This window comes from Paramisgurnus dabryanus, chromosome 14 (assembly GCF_030506205.2).
Source record: "Paramisgurnus dabryanus chromosome 14, PD_genome_1.1, whole genome shotgun sequence".
Taxonomy (NCBI): domain Eukaryota; kingdom Metazoa; phylum Chordata; class Actinopteri; order Cypriniformes; family Cobitidae; genus Paramisgurnus; species Paramisgurnus dabryanus.
Window position 1 is genome coordinate 4,636,087 of NC_133350.1, and position 23,458 is coordinate 4,659,544.

The 23,458-nt window shown below is 37.5% G+C and overlaps 1 protein-coding gene across 4 annotated transcripts; it reads right to left on the bottom strand.

Annotated features, from left to right (window-relative positions):
* Nucleotides 1–105: 105 nt before the first annotated feature.
* Nucleotides 106–22,701, bottom strand: ece1 (endothelin converting enzyme 1). Of its 4 annotated transcripts, none has more exons than XM_065241184.2 (20): nucleotides 22,551–22,701; nucleotides 21,074–21,153; nucleotides 15,709–15,795; nucleotides 12,887–13,025; nucleotides 11,128–11,340; nucleotides 9,478–9,602; nucleotides 9,193–9,339; nucleotides 8,819–8,884; nucleotides 8,437–8,625; nucleotides 8,194–8,336; nucleotides 6,975–7,089; nucleotides 4,790–4,900; nucleotides 4,609–4,707; nucleotides 3,788–3,865; nucleotides 3,578–3,681; nucleotides 3,387–3,497; nucleotides 3,172–3,239; nucleotides 1,801–1,991; nucleotides 1,206–1,301; nucleotides 106–1,121 (listed from the first exon to the last, which is right to left on the bottom strand). In XM_065241184.2, the coding sequence occupies exons 3-20, from the start codon at nucleotides 15,793–15,795 to the stop codon at nucleotides 945–947; spliced, it is 2,259 nt and encodes a 752-aa protein (XP_065097256.1). In that variant the 5' UTR covers nucleotides 21,074–21,153; nucleotides 22,551–22,701; the 3' UTR covers nucleotides 106–944. The 4 variants fall into 4 exon arrangements, with proteins under 4 accessions (XP_065097256.1, XP_065097257.1, XP_065097255.1 ...); XM_065241185.2 differs by having other exon boundaries at nucleotides 21,074–21,196; XM_065241183.2 differs by lacking the exon at nucleotides 21,074–21,153 and having other exon boundaries at nucleotides 22,551–22,693.
* Between the last annotated feature and the right edge of the window lie 757 nt (nucleotides 22,702–23,458).

Consider the following 23,458-nt stretch of genomic DNA (forward strand, 5'->3'; position numbering starts at 1 on the left):
CTTTAAATTTCAATTTAAATTATTAATAAAAATCCCCCACTGTAAATAGTCAAGTTGACACTGTTCGAGACACTTTCGTATTCAAAATGTTTCAAGATTCAAAAATTGTGGTTACTCATTACCTTGAATTTTTATTATATCAACAGTACAAAAACATTATAATCATTTAGTTTGAAGATATATGGATCAATTTCGGACTGTATTTAAATCAAGAGCAGCAAAAAAAAAAAAAAAAAAAAATCAGTTCCCCATAAACCTACAAGAAAACTAGAGAAAATACACTTAAACAGCAACAAAAACATCACACAAAGCTGCAAATGTCCTATCGCCTTCTGTTACAAAAGGACTGTATATATTGCACAATATTTGCAGAATCTGTTCAAAAGGTAGGTTACTTTTTAAAGTGGTCCAGCAATATAAATTCCAACAAAATAGTTACATTATACAATGTATTCTTCATTCAACATTATTAAATGACATATGATATGTGGAAAATAATATAATATGATTTGCATCAATCTTAAAAATGTTTGATATGACACAGGCAAATTCAACAGCCCACAGTGGCTAACAAATAGTACTTGAAAGGTCAAAGTTAAAAATTCTTTAACAGTATCGCCAACATGTTGGGCATAGCTGGAAAAAAGAAAATAAATATTTGCTATTAAAAAATAAAAGCATTTGCTAAACAGGCATGGTACATAAACCGCTATTTCCAGTGTTTTGAAATTTTGTATAAGAATAAAACTCAATTTCCAAGACTTGCACAAAGCCCTTATTTAGCTGCTGGAAAATATGCAGTCCACAAGCTTTTTGGCAGTCTACACAAGGCAACCTGAGATGGACGTTTGGCATATTTTAATCGATAAGTAGGCACTTTACCACCGTGCTGAGTAGATGTGCTCACCGAAGACTCAGTCTTACTTTAAATAGGCTAGTTACTGTCACCACAGCTCACACTTTTGTTTGGGGTTCATGGGTGAATCTGCCTTGCAGCCAAAGTGCTCCGAGAACTCATGGGAGTTGGAGATGGTGCCTATGACCCGAAAACGCGATGGGCTGTGCGGGTCTGTAATAACGCCCTCGTGAGAGCTTTCTGGGGTCCGAACTGAGCACCACACCTACAAAGACAGCAAAACAGATTTTTTTTCAGGAGTGTCGCATGATTCTTACGATTTTATGGTTGCTTATTTTAAAGCACAAACCTGAGCAAATCCCACAAAAAACAGCTGATGGTTGGTCATTCCAAGAGCAGGGAGAGTGGATTCCTTGCCATTCTTCTTGATCCAGTTTACATAGGCCTGCAACGAAAGTGTGCTAACATTAGACCCCTAATAATTATGCATGTCACACTGCGCACACAGTTCACAAATAAACTGTTAAGAGGAGCACTTGTGTCAATGGTTATTTTCCTCCCCATCAAAGAGGTTAACGCAGGGTCTTCTCCAGCGACCATATGCTTTACGCATCTGCTCCGTAACCTATGACTTTTTAGCCAACGGAAAGAATGTGCGAGAGTGGCTGGAGGTAGAGCCGCTCGTTCCGAGCCACCTGTTGCGCTATAAGGCTTTTCGGCGAAGATGGGATCATGACAGCCCCGATGCTATCAAAGCCGCCAATGTGAGAAATATGAAGATTGTAATGCCTTTCGTATCAGATTCTTGTACGTCACCGCGCGTCATTATGGAAAGTGACCACAGGCTTCTTGTCCCTTTTTAACTCGCTGATAAACAAAACAAATCTGTTGATTAAATTAGAATCATTTACATACTGTAAAGTCACACCAAGATATTTACAAACCTTATAAGCTGCTCTCAGGCCTCCATTGTCTGCAATATTTTCTCCCAAAGTCTGTTTTCCATTCAGCGGCTCTTTATTTATAGTGTAGTTACTGTACTGTTCCACCATGCACTGTGTCTGCAGATTGAAAGCGTCGACTGAGGAATTTTGCCACCATTTATGCAAATTCCCGTCCTTGTCATACTCTCGTCCTGTAAATTATACACCATATACAACATGGTATAATGTTAAATCACGTAACCATATATGTTACATATAATTTTATCATTCACAGTTACTATAACAACCATATGAATACTCTTACAGTATATAATCCAATATAATACATAATCTTGCATACAGGATGGGTGAAGAATTAAGGAGCTAAGATGCAAAACTTCCTAAGGGGCAGTCACACAGAACGCGTTTATGGCAGTGGCCTTTTTGAATGGTTTTCTATGGGCAGTGAGCATTATGCACGCTGTTTATCCGTGCCGAAAGCCTTGCGCTTTGGCTGCATCCCGGGCCACGCATTTCTTGCAGCAGCACTTTGAGCAGAAAAGCGTCCGACGTCATTTCACGTTTTTTTCAATTGTCTAATACAGGGTTCCCACATGTTAGTTAACTTCAAATTCAAGGACCTTTCAAGGACTTTCCAGGTCCAATACCCTCAAATTCAAGGAATAAATGTGGGGACACATTTCAAGTGAGAGCAAGGTTACATCGTGTTCCCTTTTCAGATACATTGTTACAGTTCACTTTTGAGGGAACTCGCGCTGCGTCACTGTGGTGACACTTTGGGGCGCCTCCAGGGGTAAGTGCGTCTAAATGTGTATATCAAATTCAACCAATGGTGAGGCTTAACGACAAAGACAGGGTGACGCTGGAGCCAGGAACTATATTGCTATCTGAAATATTGCTAAAGATGGCGTTACAGGGAAAAAAGCATGCAAACTATGCAAAAAAGCATTTTAGTATGAATCAACATTTGCATAGAGAAGATATAAGCATTTAAAGCGAACAGTTTAGTATCCTATACTACAAAGGGAATGGGTTTTTTTTTTTCAGAAAACTTCTTGCATAAAATAGATTCAAGCACTTTCAATGACCTGTATCTATGCATGTATATTTTCAAAAACTTCCCAGGGCCTTAATCCCCCCCCCACACATTTAAAACGTCTTTGGTGTGATTGGCCCCTAAGTGTGTCTGATATGTTTTCTTGTAAATGAGCATTTTTTTTATCAAACTCTTTATGGATTGTGCCAACAAAGTGTTTTTTCTGAATGGCCTGAGGCCGGGATTAAGCAGATTTGAAGCAAAGTATTTGATATCATTGCTTTTTGACAGCATTTAGCAGTTTTTGCATCTGAGCTCTTCAATTATTTCTTTACCTTGATCATCGAAGGCGTGCGTGAGTTCATGCCCAATAACCACACCTATACCACCGAAATTCATAGCTCTAGAAAACACCAAAACACACTTATACATGAGGCAAGTCATGACAGAACTGACTACAAGTAACTACAAAACAGGGCCACTGCAAACTACCTCCTTTTAAAACCGAAGCAAAAAGCATTCAAAGTAAGGATGTGAGCTTGACTCTTACTTTGGCCAATTATGGTTATAAAAGGGAGCCTGGAGTATGCCAGCTGGAAACACCATTTCATTTTTGGTAGGGTTGTAGTATGCATTAACCGTGGGTGGGGTCATACTCCATCTGCACATAGGGAGAAAAACAAATCAAAGACCTGATGATCTCACCGAAAACTTGTGTGCAAGATACAAGCTGATACTCACTGCTCTTTGTTGGGAGCCTTTCTGAGCTGGTCGGCTGTAACCCGTGCGGAGAAGTTGTAATTATTCATGACGTTTTGAAAGTAGAGGTCTGAAACAACATCAAACTGATAGACAGTTTGGGACAGGGGACGCCATGCTGTTAGTTAAGGTGCTCAAGTTGGCATGCAAGGCCCTGATAACCAGATTTAAAGAGAGAAAATGTATACATACATCATTAAACACCTTATCCAGCTCTCTGGGGTTCATGATGAACTTTGGATATCCAATCATGTTGTATATTGCATCTGCCTGGGTGAGAAGGAAATGAACATTTGGGTGGTATACATTTCAACCCCAGGTGGCACTACAGAGCATCAACAAACCCTAGAATAAAGCCATTTTCAACTTCTTCTTCCTTTATTTCTTTACACCATTCCAACATCTATGGCTATATTCATGGTGAGAATCAGTTAATTCATACACATGTTTTATTCAGACAAGTTGATCCATATACACAAGTTGGGGGAGGGACAATTTGGCATCTCCAATTTGCCTTGGCTTGTGGGAGGAAACCGGAGTACCCGATGTATACCCACGCTGACACAGGGAGAACTTCACACAGAAAGGCCACCTGACCTTGCCGGAGTTTGAACCGGGGACTTGCTGTGAGGCAAAAGTGCTAGATTTTAAAGTGCGAACATTTCGAACAAGTATTTTCGGACCCAGTGTGCAAAGATCTTTACAAATCCTGTTCATGGATGACGTAATAAAATAAAGTTTTATAACAGTTACATTACATTCATAAAGCTGGAGTCAGCACTTTGCAATATGGCTTGAGATGAACTGAAAAACTGACTGGGTAATCTTCAATCTGTTAAAAAGTAACTATGCACCGTATCTCTGAGATCATTTAATGTATTGCCAGCTGTAAAACCACAAAACATAAAGTTTGACACATCTATTTTTTGATTTTACCAAGAACCATCCCTGTGGGAAACAGCGGGAGGAAAACATCATGTGGTACTGCTCTGTTCAAATCTGTCGGTTCTCACCTTCACTTTGGCTGCTCTTTTTGTCTCAGGATCCATCCAGCCAACAGTCTTTATACTGTCTTCAAAAGCCCATTTGATCTCTGAGACCATATCTTCAACCTGATGGGCACAACAGGGTAGAACTTAAGAGTATAACACGAGCGGGCGGATGAGCGTGCGAAATACATCACAGGATACTCACGAAAGCTTTGCTGTCCTCAGAAAATGTGGCTCTGACGAACAGAGCCCCAAGGGCAAAGCCCAGAGCGCTGTCCGTCTCGCTGACGCAAACTTTCCAGCGTGGTGTACAGCTCTGGAAAACACGAAGGTGATGCATTAACAACCAGCGCTTGCAGTCTTCTCAATGTGACACCTCGCAAACAAGTTATATCAGGACATAGATCTGTGTGGCCACACGCTGACTAACCTCCGTAATGTATGAGGAGATACAAAGAAATTGCAAACAAATCTCTGACTACATTTTACCAAAAAAGGTCCATGTTAAAGGTTTTTTGTGGAAAAATATGTTTTCTATGTCATTATGAAGCACCTTTATTTTTTAAGAGTGAAGCTATAACCCACAGCAGTTTTGTGTAATGTACATTTTATCAGTGAAAGCGGACGTAAATAAGTGAATCCTGACCTGTATAAACTGAGTTAATTTTAGGAGTGACAACTGAATTGAACTGAATGTTAATCAAAATGTGCAACCATCCTTAAAGTCTCCCTCTCCCTGTCTCTTATCATAACCCATCACACGCACACGCACGCATCACCCAAACCTCAGGCTTTTGTTTGTTATTTCAGCCTGACCTCAGCGGAAAGTGAGGCCAGGGCAACAGGATTTCTTCCTGATAAAAGTCTGAACAACCTGGCTCCCTGCACAGAATAACATGCTGCCTTTCTATACAAACTCAAATATAAGATACGTCTCCTGTTATTGCTTCTCTTACTGACATGTTTGTGTTTATTGAATTAACTCATAAGAATCAAATTATCCTTGCAAGAGGAACATATGGTTTAAAAAATGCACTTAGTTGTAAGCTTCAGCTAGTTATCTGGAATTACAACACAGCTTGTTGGAGTGCTTGATTCTGATTGGCCAGATGTGACATTTGCAAGTTTTGTTATTCTAGATCAAAACTAATAGCACACGGTTACCCCGATACTGCAAATCAGAAAGTCTTTTCTTATCTTAAAGGGACACTCCACTTTTTTTGGAAATATGCTCATTTTCCAGCTCCACTAGAGTTTAACATTTGATTCTTATTGTTTTGGAATCTATTCAGCCGATGTCTGGGTCTGGTGCTACCACTTTTAGCATAGCCTTAGCATAATCTATTGAATCTGATTAGACCATGGCACTCAAAAATAACCAAAGAGTTTGGATATTTTTTCTATTTAAAACGTGACCCTTCCGTAGTTACATCGTGTACTAAGACCGACGGAAACTTGTGATTTTCTAGGCAGGAGGCGCAATATTACGCAGTGCCCGATAATAGTCCTCTGCTATTAAAAGATAATAAGGGGACTATTTTTGGCTGCTGCGTAATATCATTGCGCCGCCTGCAGCCATGGTACGGCAGCAAAGTCCTTGATTATTACGCCAGAATGAGAGTATAGTTCCTAACCATATCTGCCTAGAAAATTGCAACTTTTAATTTTCCGTCGGTCTTAGTACACGATTTAACTACAGGAAAAATATCGAAACTCTTTGATTATTTTTAGGCGCGATGCTAATGGACTTATCAGATTCTATGGATTATGCTTAGCTATGCTAAAAGTGCTAGCGCCAGACCCGGAGATCAGCTGAATGGATACCAAAACGATAAAAATCAAATGTTTAACTCTGGGGGAGCTGGAAAATTAACATATTTTCTAAAAAAGTGGTGTGTCCCTTTAAAACCAAAAGTAAACTGATTTTCCTTTCCTTTCCTAATACTCTGTATTAGTTAAAAATCAGCAAAAAAAAATTGAAATCAATATTTTATGTTCCCTATACTTATGAGGTAAATAGTTGTGTAATAAGTGGGATAATGTACAGGCAGTCGGATGTTATCGTGAAATAAGCCCCTTCAGTGTGATAAAAGACACTTGGCTTCCTGTCGGGTCCTGATCACACTTTTGAGGGCCTATTTCTGCAATAACAACCTGCCTGTACATTATCCTTTACATAACAAACCTCAGAATCTCACAACTGGCCAATCAGTATCAAGCATTCCAAAGCAATAATTTTGAGGAAAAAAATAAATATGCAAATTTTTAAGCTACATAAAAATCAGTTAAGGTGTTTATAGAACAGAAAGAAGGGAAGAGGGAGATCATTTATGACTGTTTCTCAGAGAAAAGTGTGGTGCTATAAGCTGAAAACTTTCTTCATTTCTCACCTTTTTTGTGCCGTACATAACTTCTAGGAAACGCTGCTCTGCATCTTGGAACCTCTGGTCTAAGATGGCCCCCATTTTCCGTACCACATTCATAATCATGTAGTTATTCAAAATGCTAGGAGAAAAAATAATTCAGGTCTGAAACACAGGCACTACATGATACATTTGAGTGTTTTAAAAGTGAAGTGTGTCATTTTTGCACAAATATTTTTGCATATGCTAAAATAATTACTGTTCTTCCTGCCTACTCTTTTGGTTGAGTATGTCAGATTCCACGCCAAACGTACACTTTGAGGAAGTTAAAGGGGACATTTCACAAGACTTTTTTTAATGTGTCAAATAAGTCTTTGGTGTCCCCAGATTACGTATGTGAAATTCAAGCTCAAAATACCCCACAGTTAATTTATTATAGCATGTTAAAATTACCACTTTGTAGGTGTGAGCAAAAATGTGCCTTTTTTTTGGTGTGTCCTTTTAAATGCAAATGAGGTGATCTCTGCACTACACTAAATGGCAGATCAAGGCCGGTATTATCCCCTTCTGACATCACAAGGGGAGCCAAATTTCAATTACCTATTTTTTTTCACATGCTTGTAGAGAATGATTTACCCAAACTAAGTTACAGTGTTGATCTTTTTCACATTTTAGGTTGATAGAAGCACTGGGGACCCAAGTATAGCACTTAAACATGGAAAAAGTCAGATTTTCGTGATACATACGCTTTAAACTTCAGAGATACTTACTGTATAGCTAATTCTGTACATTAAACTAAGATAAGAGAATGTATTTTACTTTTGATTCTCTTGTCAATGTGACATCACAAAAACAAAGCCCCACCCACAGCCACTGAGTGACTGCTTAATTTTACCCAAAAGCTTTTCTAAATGTGTTTGTTTGCACACAGTAGTACTAATGCAGCTAAAGAAACTTTTTCCTCAGACTGTTTTCACAGAAATCAGGTCTATTTTTAACCAAAAGCGCTCATTGTCTGTTGGTAAGGAACTGAGGAGCTGTAGCTCATTTGCATTTAAAGGTGCACACTTAAAAACAGCACCTTTTTGCTTTCTCCCAAATAGGGGCATTTTGAGCATGGTACAACAAATGATCTCTGGGGTACTTTGAGCTGAAACTTTCCAGACACATCCTAGGCACACCTGCCACTTATATCACATCTTGTAAAAATTGGCATAATATGTGCCCTTTAATGGATTGGCCTTACCTCTTGTTGGTGTTACTGATGAGCTCTGAGACTTTCTGGAGGTATTCTTTAGCGTACACAACCACAGGTTCAGAATCATTTAGGACAACGGGAGCAAACACTGCAGAAAGGAAAGGCATCCAATCTACCACAGGAGCCAGCGTCTATGGCAGAAACACGTGACTGATATGATAAAAGCTCACATGTACAATACAAATATAAAAAAAGAATGTAATAAAGTAGAGGATTCAGAATACTGCTCACAGATAAGTCTTTGGCCTGCATCTTGTTGTAAATTTTCATTTCTTCACGTCTTTCTTCTTGAGGCACTGTGATGTTCGCCAGCGCTGTTTCAAAGTCTAAGATCTCCTGCATTATGATCTGAGAGGTGGCCTCTGAGCCACCCAAAAGGACCCCCAGATCCACCAAGAAGTCCAGGTATGCTTTTAAATACTGGAGGCATGGGAGAAAAACAATGGAGAAATGTAATCGCAAGCATCTAAATAACCCCATAATTTACTCACCTTAATGTCACCGTAGGTGTATATAACTTGTATATGAAGTCATATAAACCTAGGATGGCATTATGGGGTCATTTATAATTTTCTGGGAACTATTCCTTTAATGAAGAACACTTTTTATTTACCTTTTCATTGGCTGTCTTATTGAGATAGTATTCTCTAGATGGAAGTCCCAACCCAGACTGATCCACCTTTGGGAAAAAAGGGGAACGGCTGTGACATGCATTGTGATATAAAGCCTGTTTTGACCTATTCTGACAGCTACCATAAAACAAAAAATGATATATACGGGAAGTATAGGAGATGTATAGCACTGTTATCAGTGCAGAAACTTTGTGGGCGTGATTCCCTGGAAACATACACTAATAAAAAAATTTAATTGGATACAAGCATGTGCCAAATGCATAAATGTACACTCTTAACATTTAGGAATTCATGTTATCACAATAAATAAATGATATCCTTGGCATTTCTGGATGCAAAGTCGTAATAATCCCACCTTGATGATGTTGCTATTGGAGCTTTTTGAGTCTGTACTGACAAAAACAGTGAAAAAAGGGGAAGTGCGGTATATGGCTGACACAGTCCGTAAAACTTCTTGGAAGTTATCCTTATCCCATGGGCCATTCAAGCCCCAACCTCCTGTCTGGAAAACAATGTTGCTTTATTAAGATTTATATCCCAGAATAAAGTGAATGCAGGTTTCCATCGGGGCTGATTTATTTACAACAGATCTATTAAGTTTCATACAGTTACATAAAAGGTAACCTGGTTCAAAAATCACCTGGTTGATAAGATCCTGTAGTGGTTTTGCCCCGAGCGCTTCAATTTTGGTCTCGTTCATACAAGCTTCATAAAACCACTGGGCTTTTTCCTCTGCTTTGCTCAGGTTCTTCATGTTGGTGTTCTCTGGATTTAACAAATAAATATCAAAAACCTTAAATAACCCATGAAACGACTTATTGTATCCTGTAATGTGACGTTTAAACAAGATATCCAAGAAAATAATGTAAAACCATGTTATAAATAGAGAGGAACAGCAAGTTTTTTGATAAAAGATTAGGTAGACATCATGAACATGTATTAAAAGGTACCCCGAATATGAAGACTTGTATGCTTTAATACTTTATGTTTGCCTTTAACTATTAAAATTCATTAATAGAAACACATAAAAAAATATATTACTTGTTAAAAACCCAACATGTAATACTCACTTTAACCTATAGAGGCCGCCATTATGTTTTGCTATCTGAAATTGATGACGTGAAATGGTTGTTGTGAAATATTACTAAAGTTTATTACAGTAAATACTATGGTATCTTCTATAGTTTTTTATGTGAGAATTTTTGTATTTTCCACTCACACAGATCGGCTTTATTTTGATCTTTTTTTATTATTATGTTTTCTGTATTATTCTTCATTTATGTTATTCTTTGTGAAAGAGCCCTTAGATTAATTTTTTTTCAAGTTTATCAAAGGAATAGTTCACCCAAAAATGAAAATAATGTCATTAATGACTCACCCTCATGTCGTATACCTCCGTTCATCTTCGGAACACAGTTAAAGATGTTTTATATTTAGTCCGAGAGCTTGTTGACCCTTCACTGAAAATCTATGTACAGTATACGGTACGGTCCATGTCCAGAAAGGTAATAAAACATAATCAAAGTAGTCAATGTGACATCAGTGGGTCAGTCAGAATGTGCTAAAGCATCGAAAAAAAAATTTGGTCCAAAAATAACAAAAATTACGACTTTATTCAGCATTGTCTTCTGTGTCTGTTGTGAAGCTCATGCGCTAAACTAAATTCACGTGACTGCAGTGACGCGATTGACATGTTATCCTTACACATGTTTGCGAAGATTTTTTTCAAACTTACAGCTTGCGTCTCCCTCAGACTGTAAACGAAGCCCAGGCGCACAAAAAAAACAGCTGGGGTGCACCAGATAACACGTCATCCGTGTCAATTCAGTCACATGACTTTAGTCTCACGCATGCGCTTCACAACAGTAGCACAAGAAAAGACAATGCTGAATAAAGTCGTAATTTTTTTATTTTAGACCAAAATGTATTTTCAATGCTTCAACACATTCTAACTGACCCACTGATGTCACATGGACTACTTTTATGATGTTTTTATTACCTTTCTGGACATGGACAGTATACCGTAAGTAGATTTTCAATGAAGGGTTTAACAAGCTCTCTGACTAAATATAAAACATCTTAAAACTGTCTTCTGAAGATGAATAGAGGTCTCACGAGTTTGGAACGACATGAGGCTGAGTCATAAATGACATTATTTTCATTTTTGGGTGAACTATCCCTTTAAAACCTATTAAACTATACATGTGTTTATATTCGGGGTACCTTTGAAGAAAGTAAACTGGGTCAGTTGGGATGATCTTACAATCTTTCTAGGCTTTGTGTTTATTACCTAGTAAGTCTTTCATCACTGCCATGTTGTGCTCCCACAGGTTGCTAAAGGGACCCCAGCGGGACTTGCCGTCCGGCAGCGGGTTCTTCCTCATCCAACCTCCACATGCAAACTTGTAGAAATCCTCGCAGGGATCCACTGACCGATCAAGAGAGGCCATGACCGCACTTGCTACACTAACACACGGCTCTGATAGGCACATTCCCGGATGAGCTGTTCAAAAAAACATAATCATACATATCTTTGCATCATGTGCCAAAAAAGATAAAACCAGTGTCTCTTTCCCTCAGGATATCTTACAGATGGGAAATCATAAATGGAGCGCAATACTGGCTCAATGCATGAAACTTAAACAAACCTCCCCACTGTAAACATTACTTATCTTTATAGCTTTCAAAAGTAAATCAACATGGCTTGGGAATTAGGTGATGAGGGATACTTTTTGCCTCTATTCATGCCATTTACGCTTTGACTGAGATCTGAAGGCATGTTTCTATTCATGTGGGCCTATGCCAAAAGCTGATTTTGGAGAAACTGACATTTATTCAGAATCTTGACCAAATTAAAAGTGAGATGAAGATCCAATATATTAGGTTAGTGGTCTTTGTTGGTTTATTGGATTTAATAAAGGTTTTAATAGGATTAGGAATGCATTTGTGTTTATTTAAATAGCTTTGAGGCAGGGCATGAGTCCACCGTCTGAAGTATTTAGATTCGATATTGGAAATAATTGGATGGAAAGTCACTATTTATTTGGCCTGTTGATGCAAAGAAAGAGCTCTCACACAAAGAAAGCAAGTGAAAATAAAGCTATAATAGACTTCATTGTTAGCTCTTCTAAGAAAAACATTGGATGCTGAAGATGCATCCCCTGCTTATAATCTGGAAAGATAAGACCGAGACACTGGAGGCCTGAGGAAGAGTGAGGAAACGTTAGGTAAACAGTCTGGCACAAATGTGATTTTTCATAGTGATTTGTCACGGTTGGGCAACAGTGGGAGACTGAATAGCAGGAAGTGGCATTTAGTTCACTCTATTATAATAACAAAGATATTACTGTGGAGCCGATAAAACAGAAACACGTTTTATATAAAGGTCCTTTTATAATAAAAGTCTTAGCAGTACACCTTTACATTCATGTATTTGGCAGTCGCTTTTACAGCATGGAGGCATCACATTTTCTTCCAACAATTCAGGGTTAGATAAAATAAAGGTGCGGTAGAATGTTAAACTGTATTGAGATTAATAATAAGAGTTTGTACATGGTAATGACGAAACTTTCTGCTACTTCAGATTTTTAATAAACATAATTCTGTTGGATTTCTAAGCTTGTTTCCTCATAGGGACCTCAAAATGTCCCCACAATGTCAGAAAAATACTGGTATTCCTATCTTTGTGGGGACAATTGTTCCCCACAAAGTGATAATTACCAGGTACACACACACGCACCCGCACACACACAGAGCTACTGAAGGAGCTGCTCTGAGAAACAGCCAATCAGAGCAGAGCTCAACATTATTATTAATTACCCTTTAAAATAAGGTATTAATAGACCATTTGATTCTGGGGACACATCCTATGTATGTAAATGGTCATGTAAATCGTTTCTTTATAATTTTTGTACTTAATAAAGCCACATACCTTCTATGTAGGTATCAGAGAACAATTGAACATATTATTTCAATGCATTCTTTTGCACCTTTAATCTATTTTTTACAATGTCATTCACTAATTCTTATTTTAGTGACCAGTTACTTACATTCTTTATAATGCAGACCCAAAGTCATGATGCAGATGAACAAAGCCAGAGAGAGTACACACACAATGACCACTAGCTTTTTCTCAACGTGAGTCTTCACCGCCCAGCACCGGGGACCCAGACCACGCTGAAGTCCGACCTGTGTGATAAAATCAGAATACAAGATTTTGAATATTTGAACTAACTATTCATAAAAACAAGCAATGTAACATTTAATAACTCTTTACTAAAAAATAAACCATCGATTTCCCTGTTTATTTCCATTGTAAGTGAATCAATGTAACCCTTACTTGGGAGATTCCTTTAAGTTATTTGCATCAGGTTAACCATTAAACCCTTAGGAAAAATACTAATCCATAACAGTAAAAGGGTGTGTGATAAACTCTGTGCTTTCTAGGAAGTGCTTTTTATTAACGACTGACTGATTGCTTACACTGTTTTGCCAAGGCATTGCTGTTTAAGACTGCCCATAAAAACAAGAAACATTCAGTATGAGATCACTGTCTGTTTAATATCACAGACAGACAGATTAAAAAGAAAACAACTGGAGACTTTTTAATGCAATGAATTATATATCTTTCATCTTCAAAAAACTTACCTTTTTGCACGGTACTCAACTGTGATTTTCATGTTTTAATGATCAGTTCTGCTTGGCAAAAGGTCCAAGGGAGTTATAATAAATAACCTCTGTAATGCTAGTCAGATTAAGTCTCATTAAAGTACAAAAGTCAATTTTGGTGCCTAGATGTGCATGCACTTTTACCCAACATGCTCTTAGGTTTCGATGTTTTTTCGGTAATTTAATAAAAGTTTGTGTGTTGTGTAACTCCAGTGAATCCTAATGCAAAATCCATGCAAGTCTAAAGCTGCAGGTCACTTAAGGGTTTGAAAGAGCAGAGAAAGTAAAAAAAAAACAGTTAAGAGATGAAAAAGTTATCCCAGTAGCAGAAATCAAACACAGTTGACTGGGTCCAAAATACACAAAAAAGTGTCAAGTTATTTTAAACCCAGCATTGAGTCAAAAGACAGGGTTCCCACACCTTAGTTAACTTCAAATTCAAGGACCTTTCAAGGACTTTCCAGGTCCAATACCCTCAAATTCAAGGACTAAATGTGGGGACACAAGTGAGAGAAAGGTTACATTGTGTTATCTTTCAAGATACATTGTTACAGTTTTCTTTTGAGGGAACTTTCGCTGCGTCACTGCAGTGACACTTTGGGGACGCCTCCAGGGGTAAGTGCGTCTAAATGTGTATATCAAATTCAACCAATTGTGAGGCTTAAATACAAAGAAAGGGTGACGCGGGAGCCAGGAAGTATATCGCTATCTGAAATATTGCCAAAGACGCCGTTACAGGGACGCGGGAAGTATGGCAAGGGAGACGCAGCGTCTCATTCCCTTCTCAGGGAACAACAATTACAGACGTAACCCGAGATGTTTTCATGTGTCAAAAACACAACTATGCAAAAAAGCATTTTTGGTATGAATCAACATTCGTATGCAAAAGATATAAGCATTTAAAGCGAACAGTTTAGCACGTGTGCTTAAAAAGTCTCACATTTTTAGTAGTGATGCACCGATGTATCGGCAGCCGATATTTATCGGACGATTTTTGATGAATTTGAAACCATCGGCATATCGGCAATAGCACGAGAAAGGAAGATACCGATTGTTTATTAATTAACTGCATAAAGAAATCCATTGTATGTAAAAAATAAGTTAATGTCGTTAATAAAATAAATGCTGAATAGCAAAAACCACCTTTGAAGGTTGTCATGTTGTCTTATTATATTTGTTTTAGCTTAATTTGTGCCTCTCTTATTATGTTGGTCAGTTGAATGTTAATTAGATCCAATCCGTGTTCAGGTAAAAATAATTTGATGCAGAAATAAACTAGCTAATAGACCAACTGTATAGTATTGTATACAAGTGTTTAGTATCGGCATCGGTATCGGCCAGAAGTTCTCTGTTTAAATCGGTATCGGCCCAAAAAAATCCTATCGGTGCATCCCTAATTTTTAGGATATTTTCCTACACTTTACAGCGAATAATATGGATTTTTTCCCAGAAAACTTCTTGCATAAAATAGATTCAAGCACTTTCAATGACCTGCATTTATGTATGTATATTTTCAAAATCTTCCAGGGCCTTGAATTTTTTCCCCCAGATTCACAAACTTTCAAGGATTTCAAGGACCTGTGGGAACCCTGAAAGAGGGCAAACCTAGCCACTGGATCAAAAGGGGACCCAGAAAACCCATCATTTTGGGTTGAAACAACTCAGCATAGGTTAAGTTACAACCCAACCGGTTGGGTTTGTCCCTTTTTGACCCAACGCAGGGTTGAAAGTAACCTTGCATTTTAAGAGTGTACTCAAATGATATCAAAGATCAATGTGTTATCACATGTGAACATTTGTCTATCAGTTTTTATGTAAATTAGGTTTGATAGTGTATAACTAGCCTGTTTGACTAGTACAAAAAGTACAATTTTACAACTGCATGCCGTTTTATACTATTAAACAACAAATTCCTGATATGTATTAGCAGTCACTATCCACACAACACAAATAAATTAATCAACAACATGAAAAGAGTTTGTTTCTTTCTTCATTCAGCAGCACTGACACACAGTTAATGCTTAAAGTAAAATCAACTTTAAAGGAAAAACAATCTATAGAAGTCATAAGAATTTAGTAGCTACAAAAGCAAAACAACCACTGACTCGATGCACTTGCTCCTATTTCAATTCATGCATGTATGGTATTTAAAATCTCAAGTTACGTAAACATTTCTGTCATATTTACGACATTGAACTCTCACCTGCATGCTGGAGGTGTTGTAGATCCCGTCAGAGCCAGTGTCCAACAGCTCCTCTTCATCCAGAGTGGCTCGTTTGTAAGTAGACATCTGAAAGGTGAGATGAAGAACAGATTCCCTTAAAGATTCCATTAATACCAGAAGGAACCACCTCCGCTGGGAGTGTTTGCAAGCATTTCAGCAGTTTCTTGGAGTCCTGGGAATGTTTGTTGTATTAGGATCCATCAGGACTAGATTGTGGCGATTCTGCTCCCTCCAGGAACTAGAGAAAGCTAAGCTCTGGATGACTGAAGTTCCTCTTCCCCCACTCTCTGTTCTTAACCTCCAAAGCTAAATTTCCAACCCCCTTAATGACATCTACACCTAGGATACAAGCTTTTAAGCATGGTCAGCTTTGTCTTCAAAACAAACATGTGGTAAGAGATGCCTATGCTCTCTTCTCAGCTTTCGCAAGGCCAGCCCCTCTGGCTCGGATTCCTGGACAAGGGATCCCTGGGAGTTTTTCCGTCTGCTGCAATAGCGTCAGTAAAAGGCAGGAACTTGTGAAAAACAGGAAGGAGATAGAGCTCGGTCAACATACGTGAGTAAGCGTGAGGGTGTGTGAGTATACACATGTAAGAGCGAGACAATGTGCGCATTCCATAGTGTGGTTTCATTTAGAGCGGGGCGGGAACTGTTAGAGGTAAGTTCCCGCCCCTCTCATTTTTACAGACTGGAACGTTTTGACTAGGGGGCGGAGTTGCTGTTTAAGGTCACATCCTCTTTATGTTTCTCAGTTGCGTAGCACATGTTATCTCTAAATGACAGTTATGTCTGTCCACCTTCTGAACCTCACATCATACAAGTTGGATGTGCTATGATCAACAACAACAACAACATGAAAATAATGACCAATGTTTATGGTTTAATTTCTACATGACAAAAAATACAAAATCCACAATCCCACAAACAAGTATTTCAGATAGCACTTGTCTGTGAAAGATCATTACCTTCCTATTTTGTCAAAGCCAGTTAGCTGAGGTCAAATAGTCATACTCAAAGATGTAGGTTTTCCAAGCCAACATTTGAGCCAAGCGCATACAAAACATATCTGACCCTGATTCTCAGTCCTGCTCTAAAAAAACAAAAAGACCAACCCAAACAGATTCACACCCAGAGCTGCACACTACAGCTTACTGTATAAACTGTCTGACCAGATTCACTTCTCATGACCTCAGAGGGGTGAAGCCCTGTTATTTGATGACCCAACAGGGAGGGAGAGTAACAGAGCAGGGAAGTATTGACATAAAGGTCTGAATTTCTTCCAGCTCCACAGGAAACACAGACTCATAATTCAACAAATGCAGAAGTGGCCTATGTCGTAGTGTTGTTTGAAAACTATGCAACTGACAGAAGCCAATTTCCGGTATAATGATTATTTAAAGGGATAGTTCACCCAAAAGCAAAAACTTTATCATTATTTACTCACCCTCATGTCGTTTGATCCTGCAATGTCAAGTTAAGTGCCAAATTAAATTAAATTGCATTTGTCCTATTATTTTATTCGGTCTGAGGGCAATTATTGGTTATACATTTATTGTCCAATGCCTTTCACAGAGGACATATATTTATTAAAAATATATTTTCCATACTATAAGTCACACTTTTTTTAATGGTTTGGCTGGTCCCGCGACTTCTTGTCAGGTGCGACTTGTAAATTGGTATGAATTAATTTTAACATATATATAAACCAAAAGACACCGCGAGAGTCCGCTATATGCTGCTCCTGTATTTATATAATTCAATGGATTCAGTGATGTGGATTGACAAGCCTGCAAACTTGATGCGCATTGGTTGTTCTGTTCATTTAGCCTATTCAGACTTCCAGGTATGTTCTGTATGCTATTGTGTATCGTGTATATAACTGATAATGTTACGTTAAAGTACAGACATCTATTCAGCCTGCTGTTCTGTGTGCCATTGTTTAGTTGAATAACTTGCCTTTTCCAGACTAAATGTCTGTTTTTCGGCTTGGATTTTGTGAAATAATTTTTCTAAATAAATGCGATGTGTAGTCCATTGCAACTTACATATGTTTTTCGTCTTCATGACGCATTTTTGATTGGTGCAACTTATACTCCGGAAAATATAGTACATTATGACAACTTAATATAGTGATTGCTGGATGTGGGGAGACCTTTAACCAACATAACTAAAACCGTTTCTGGATCAAATTACCTACAGTGCCTTTAAGCACATTCAACTTTATTATTTGTTTTAATTTATAACAACTCCTCACGAGTCAAAAAAGTTAAAATAACTTGTACATTTGTGCTGTGTAAACTTGTTTTTGCATACCACTGCGGACATTGTGTCTCATTTACTAAGCATGCGTATGCACAAATTTGTTCGTAAAATGTACGGATGTTTTAACTTACAAATCATGATTCAACAAAAACTTTCGTACTAAAATGTATTTTAAATGTATGCAAAAATGTAGGAACAACTTAGACCACACTTGCGCAATAATCATGAACAAAAAAAAGAACCATATAATACATATATCTGTGTAATATATTTTATATATTTTTTCCTTGTTCATGATTATTGCATACGTGTGGTTTAAGTTGTTCTTACGTTTTGGCATACATTTAAAATACATTTTTTTTTTTGTACAAAGTTTTTGTTGAATCATGATTTGTAAGTTAAAACATCCGTACGCACATTTTACGGACAAATTTGAGCTTATGCATGCTTAGTGAATGAGATCCAATGTTCATGCAGACATCATATGTCATCAGCGCGTAAACAGAGTGACAATGGCAGGCAAACAAACTTTCCAGCTGAATTAACAAGTGGCACCTGCACAGGAGCTACAAAACGAAATACCTTTTTTTGAAACATCTACGACAAAAACTGTTTGGATCAGCAAAGAGCGAATTAACGGACTCGGAGTGTCATGTGTGTTGCTTGTGTTTTCAAAATATGTGTTTGTTGCATCATGTGAACCATGTGCATCGCGTGTTTTGTCAAAATAAGTGCCGGCTGCACACGCGTCAAAACTGTTTATGATAAAAGAGACGCTCACATTCACAAAATACACGCAAGACACTCTCTTAACAGTAAACTCTGATTACGCATGAGATTATGCGAGTATCTGGCAAACGCGAGCGTCTCTTTTATCATAAATCCTAAAAAGAAGTCACCGGCTGCCACTGTGTTTACCTTTATGAATTAGCATAACAATATTGTTTAAAAAATACAAGTATACTATCGCGTTTACACAATCGAAAATGGCGTTTTTTTTTTCCGTTTTCTCACTGATAAATAAGACATGAGATGTGGGCTTTTGGTCTGTGCATGTTTATGTGTTTGGAGGAGGCATCACTTTGGATGGTGATTTAAATAGAAGGTGGGATTGTGATTTCAATGCTAGTAGGCTAAAGTTAGCATTTTCAAAATTGCGCAAACTACCTTTACGTTTTTACAACTTTATTTTTATAATTTATAGCAACTTCTAAAAAGTTGAAATTACTTATTAATTCAAGTTATTTAATCTTAAACATTTAAGTGCAGCAAAATATTGATTACTACTTATATTTCTTACTGGAGTAACAGAATTGTTGCGTGTCAAATGCAGTCAACATTACAAAATAAACAGGAAAGGTACAAAAGGTAATTATTAATGGGACACCTTTTTATACTCATGCAGAGTGTGTCAAATATTTATACACACTTTATTTATGTCCACAGGCTCTGCTGGCTTAATTCTACTCTACATCCAAAGGCCAATGCTCATGTTGAGACTTTCCTGGTGGATTTCCCTCAGCAGATGTGCAATCCTGTAGCTACAAAAAGCCCTTCTTCCACCCATGACAACAGACTCTTCCTTTTACATTGCTCTCCAGTGAGATGATGACACACAAAGCTTTTGCCTGGAGGTTCTGCATCCTGTCTGAAAGATTGGTGAGCGGGGCGTTTCAACCATCTGGTGACTTCAAATCGAAGCGCCGTGCAGGTGTACAGAATAGCCTGTATGGTGATGCCTTCAACAGTGAGGATAGATTCACACTCTTTCCTAGCTCATCCTGCTTGAGCATTTTATTAAAGCTGTTCTGGGATCACTTCTTCATGTTTTATTTGCATGATGATTTTGGTTTGGAAAGAGGAAAGTTGGTCCCAGTGTCTGTTTGTAACAAGAATACAAAATATGCCAAGATTCTTGGACCGAATCTCAAATGCTGTCTTTCAGCAAGGCAGTAAACCACAGCTATGAGTCAGAAATGTGCCACTGGTCCTGTGAACCATTCAATTGTTTAAGCCATGAAAGAAATTCCCTGGTATGACTAAAGCATCTGTTTGTCCGTGAGCGTGTATGCACACTATTTATGTGGCTTTAACAAGCATGTGTGTGTGTATATATATGTGTGAGAGAAAGTACACTGGATTCTGCTACTGACACACAAAATACGTTGGGCATGTCGACATGTGCGGCAGTGTGACATGCAGGACATATTCTGCAATGCACTCCATCTACAAGTGCATTTTGCTAATACTTTGACCTCAATAAATGAGAGACTACTTCGAGTATTTGTACATTTACATTTATCATTCTAGAGAGGTTTTATCCATAATACTCTACAGGGCATTCAATGCACATTTATTTTTATTATAGGCATATTCACACCGTGAACCTTTTCATAGTAACTGAACCATTTGTGGACCTTCCTACTTTTTGATGTGATGTGCTGGGCGATATTGATAAAAATTCATATCTCTGTATTTTTTGGGGGAGGGGGTGACGATATAAGGTAAATATCTTAGTATTATCTCAACATGACGGTTTTTCTACGGCATTATTACAAAACCCACAACACACAACAACAAAGCTCTGATTACAACACTCAACATATCTGATATCCAAGCACTATTTCATGAGTTTATAATACAATAATTTGTGCAAGTAGTGCAATGACATTCATAACATTACTTTATACCTTTATTATTAAACTAGCATCCAACTTAATGTTATTAATTTTCTCCTCACGCACTAAAATCCAGTATTGTATATACAGTATAGTATGTCTTTATACCATTACCATTTACATTTACTACTGAATCTGCAAAACATTATCAATGTGCCAACAGTTTGCGGGTAGTTGCGGATGTGCATTATAGAGACAAAACCTTATTGTTTAAAGCAGAATGCTGTCAGTATGAATATGTCACTTTTCTACTGCTGGTATAAATGCTACCAAGAAAATGGTACTGGGGACCATTTAGTTATTTGGTAATCGCCCCCAGTTCTCGTTCATATAAAGTAGCACCAGAACTAAGCGGTCCGAAAGTGAATGACGTGTGCTCTTAGCAGTCAAATCCATAACCTTACCTCTGTGTTGGACTGGTCTTCTCTACTTGGTGTATCCTTGCCTTATCCTTAGAGAGCTGGGACAGGCTTCAGCGCTCCCTCTGATCCCAATTGGAATAAATAGTATAGAAGAAAAAACGGAATCTGAGCATGAAAAATAAAAATAAATTCTATTTTGGATACTGTAGATGAATGCCTAAAAAAGTATGCTTGTTTAACGCTGGTAAAATAAGTAATAATATCTTGCCCTTCACATTAGTACTTTCTTTAGCTAAAGAAAAGCGCTTATTTTATAATCTCAAATTACAAATGGATCATACACTATGACATGCTGGTGAAAAGTGCTGTTTATCTAAAGGAAAATAATTCCACTTCCATAATGGACGGTCATTAAAAAATACAAATGTCTCAAGTTTCCCACATTTGCTTTACTGGTGGAGTCGTGCAAAAGGTCACCCACAAACTAGCACACCATCCACATCTCATATGTCATTCAACATAAAACAGTTAAGATTACTGAGATTCTCTGTTTCATATCACATCTGAAACAAAGATTAAGTAAATAGAAGTTTATATCTGCTCAGGAAGGAACATGACAACATTACGTCTTATGATAATAAGAAAGGTCAAAACGTCAGAGATCCCCGCTGCAGTCTTCCTCTCTAAAATTACACCGGATCATAAATACACACCGTGCACTATGTATTTACACCACACATACAGCATAGATATATATTTCAGAAGAGATAAAGTCTCTCTGTTAACCATGAAGTCATTTGAACAATTGCACATATATTTTAATACCTCTGAAATATCAAAGACTATCCTTAATTAATATATATATATATTAAAATATACAATAATCGGCTTAAGCATTAATAATTATGTGCTTGATGCAAACATAAGCTACTGCTCACATGCATAGTTTGAGCTATGTATCAACATGATCATAAATGCTTAAATATTTATTTTATTTTATTATGCATAACAGAAGTCACAAGCAAGACTGTTTACAGCCTAGTTGTTAGTCAGCAAGTACAGCTGTGCCTGTGACTTTTTTGCCTTAGGGAAACACAATTCTTGGAAACAAGTAACTTCTGTTTAGACCAATGGAGAGCATCAGGTTCACTTTCATTTAGCAGGCTCAGTACCAAAGTACCGGGACAAATATACCAATCACTTGTGACACATGTACCCATCACAATGACGCACTACATGAAGACATTGTTTACTATTTGTTCAAGATAGGAACACAATATGATCTTTGTAACGCATTTAAGTTTTAGCAGATTCATTTACATCTGGAATCTCAGTCTCAAATTGTAAAAATACAGATAGATTAACCACATGACTGTGAACATAAAGTTCCATCAATACAACTCTTCTTATAGTGTATTTTTTATTAAATTTCATATTCTCAGTATGTACAACGTGCTATCAAACATATGAACAAGAAGTGGGTTATTTTGACAAACTAAGAAAAGTTAAAAAGTCTTACCATTAGTTCTGTTGGGATCTCTCTTTTTGGACAACTGTCTTTTTTGGTGTATTCTTATTTCTATTTACATGTATCTTTATTTATTCGGGATGTAACGCGTGCATTATCTTGCTGACGCAACTGTGTGAGCTGTAACGTTAACTGTTGGAGTCCGAGGTGCCGTCGGCGTTATAATTTTAACTGTTGACAACCAATCACATTATAAAGGAGGAGCCCACGATCAATTTCTGGCCAATTGTATCCCGATGTAGGCGGGTCTTTGATAATACAGCATAATGCGTACAGTTCTTGGTACAGATATTAAAGAAGTACACGTCTAGTTTTTCAGAGATATCTTTAGATAGACATTACTCATTTTCTACAAGATTTCACTAACTAGACCTAGGTGTCAGTTATTGAAAACGAATGACTGAATTCACTGAGTGCCACTGAACCAAGGGCTGGGGCGCCATCTTGTGCCAAAATATGGAAATTCACTAGGCGCGAGCCAAGTGCGTGTGCGTGCCTTTGTGTGTGTATATTGCGGACGCAGCCTTGTTCTTAAATATAAAGTACGCAAAGTTGTATTGCACTTAAGTATTTTTACTTTCTACATAAAAGTAAATTTTCAATTATTCGTATTTTATTAGTGTTTTTCTTTGGAAAACATACATTCCAAAACATATTATCATAGTTTTTACTCCACTGCATTTCATAATTTCAAGTTTTTGGTTTATATTTAATATTTAAGTACATCTAGTAATTTTTTGTACTTTTACTTAAGTAAAAACTATTTGCGTACTTTTACTCAAGAAAGTAAAAGTACACAATTTTTATGTAATTAGGCATTAAATAAATTTTAATAAGCTATATAACGAATACACAGTATGATTCTATGCTTTAGAATGTAGTGAACATTTTTAGTAAAG

Bases quoted from the DNA above. Each gene is read 5' to 3' on its own strand.
- ece1 (XM_065241182.2), bottom strand. From the start codon at position 15,837: ATGGAATCTTTAAGGGAATCTGTTCTTCATCTCACCTTTCAGATGTCT. The intron at 3,498-3,577 runs GTGAGTATCAGC...CCCTATGTGCAG, and splicing joins AAGGCTCCCAACAAAGAGCA to ATGGAGTATGACCCCACCCA. The intron at 3,240-3,386 runs GTAAGAGTCAAG...GGTGTTTTCTAG, and splicing joins TATAACCATAATTGGCCAAA to AGCTATGAATTTCGGTGGTA.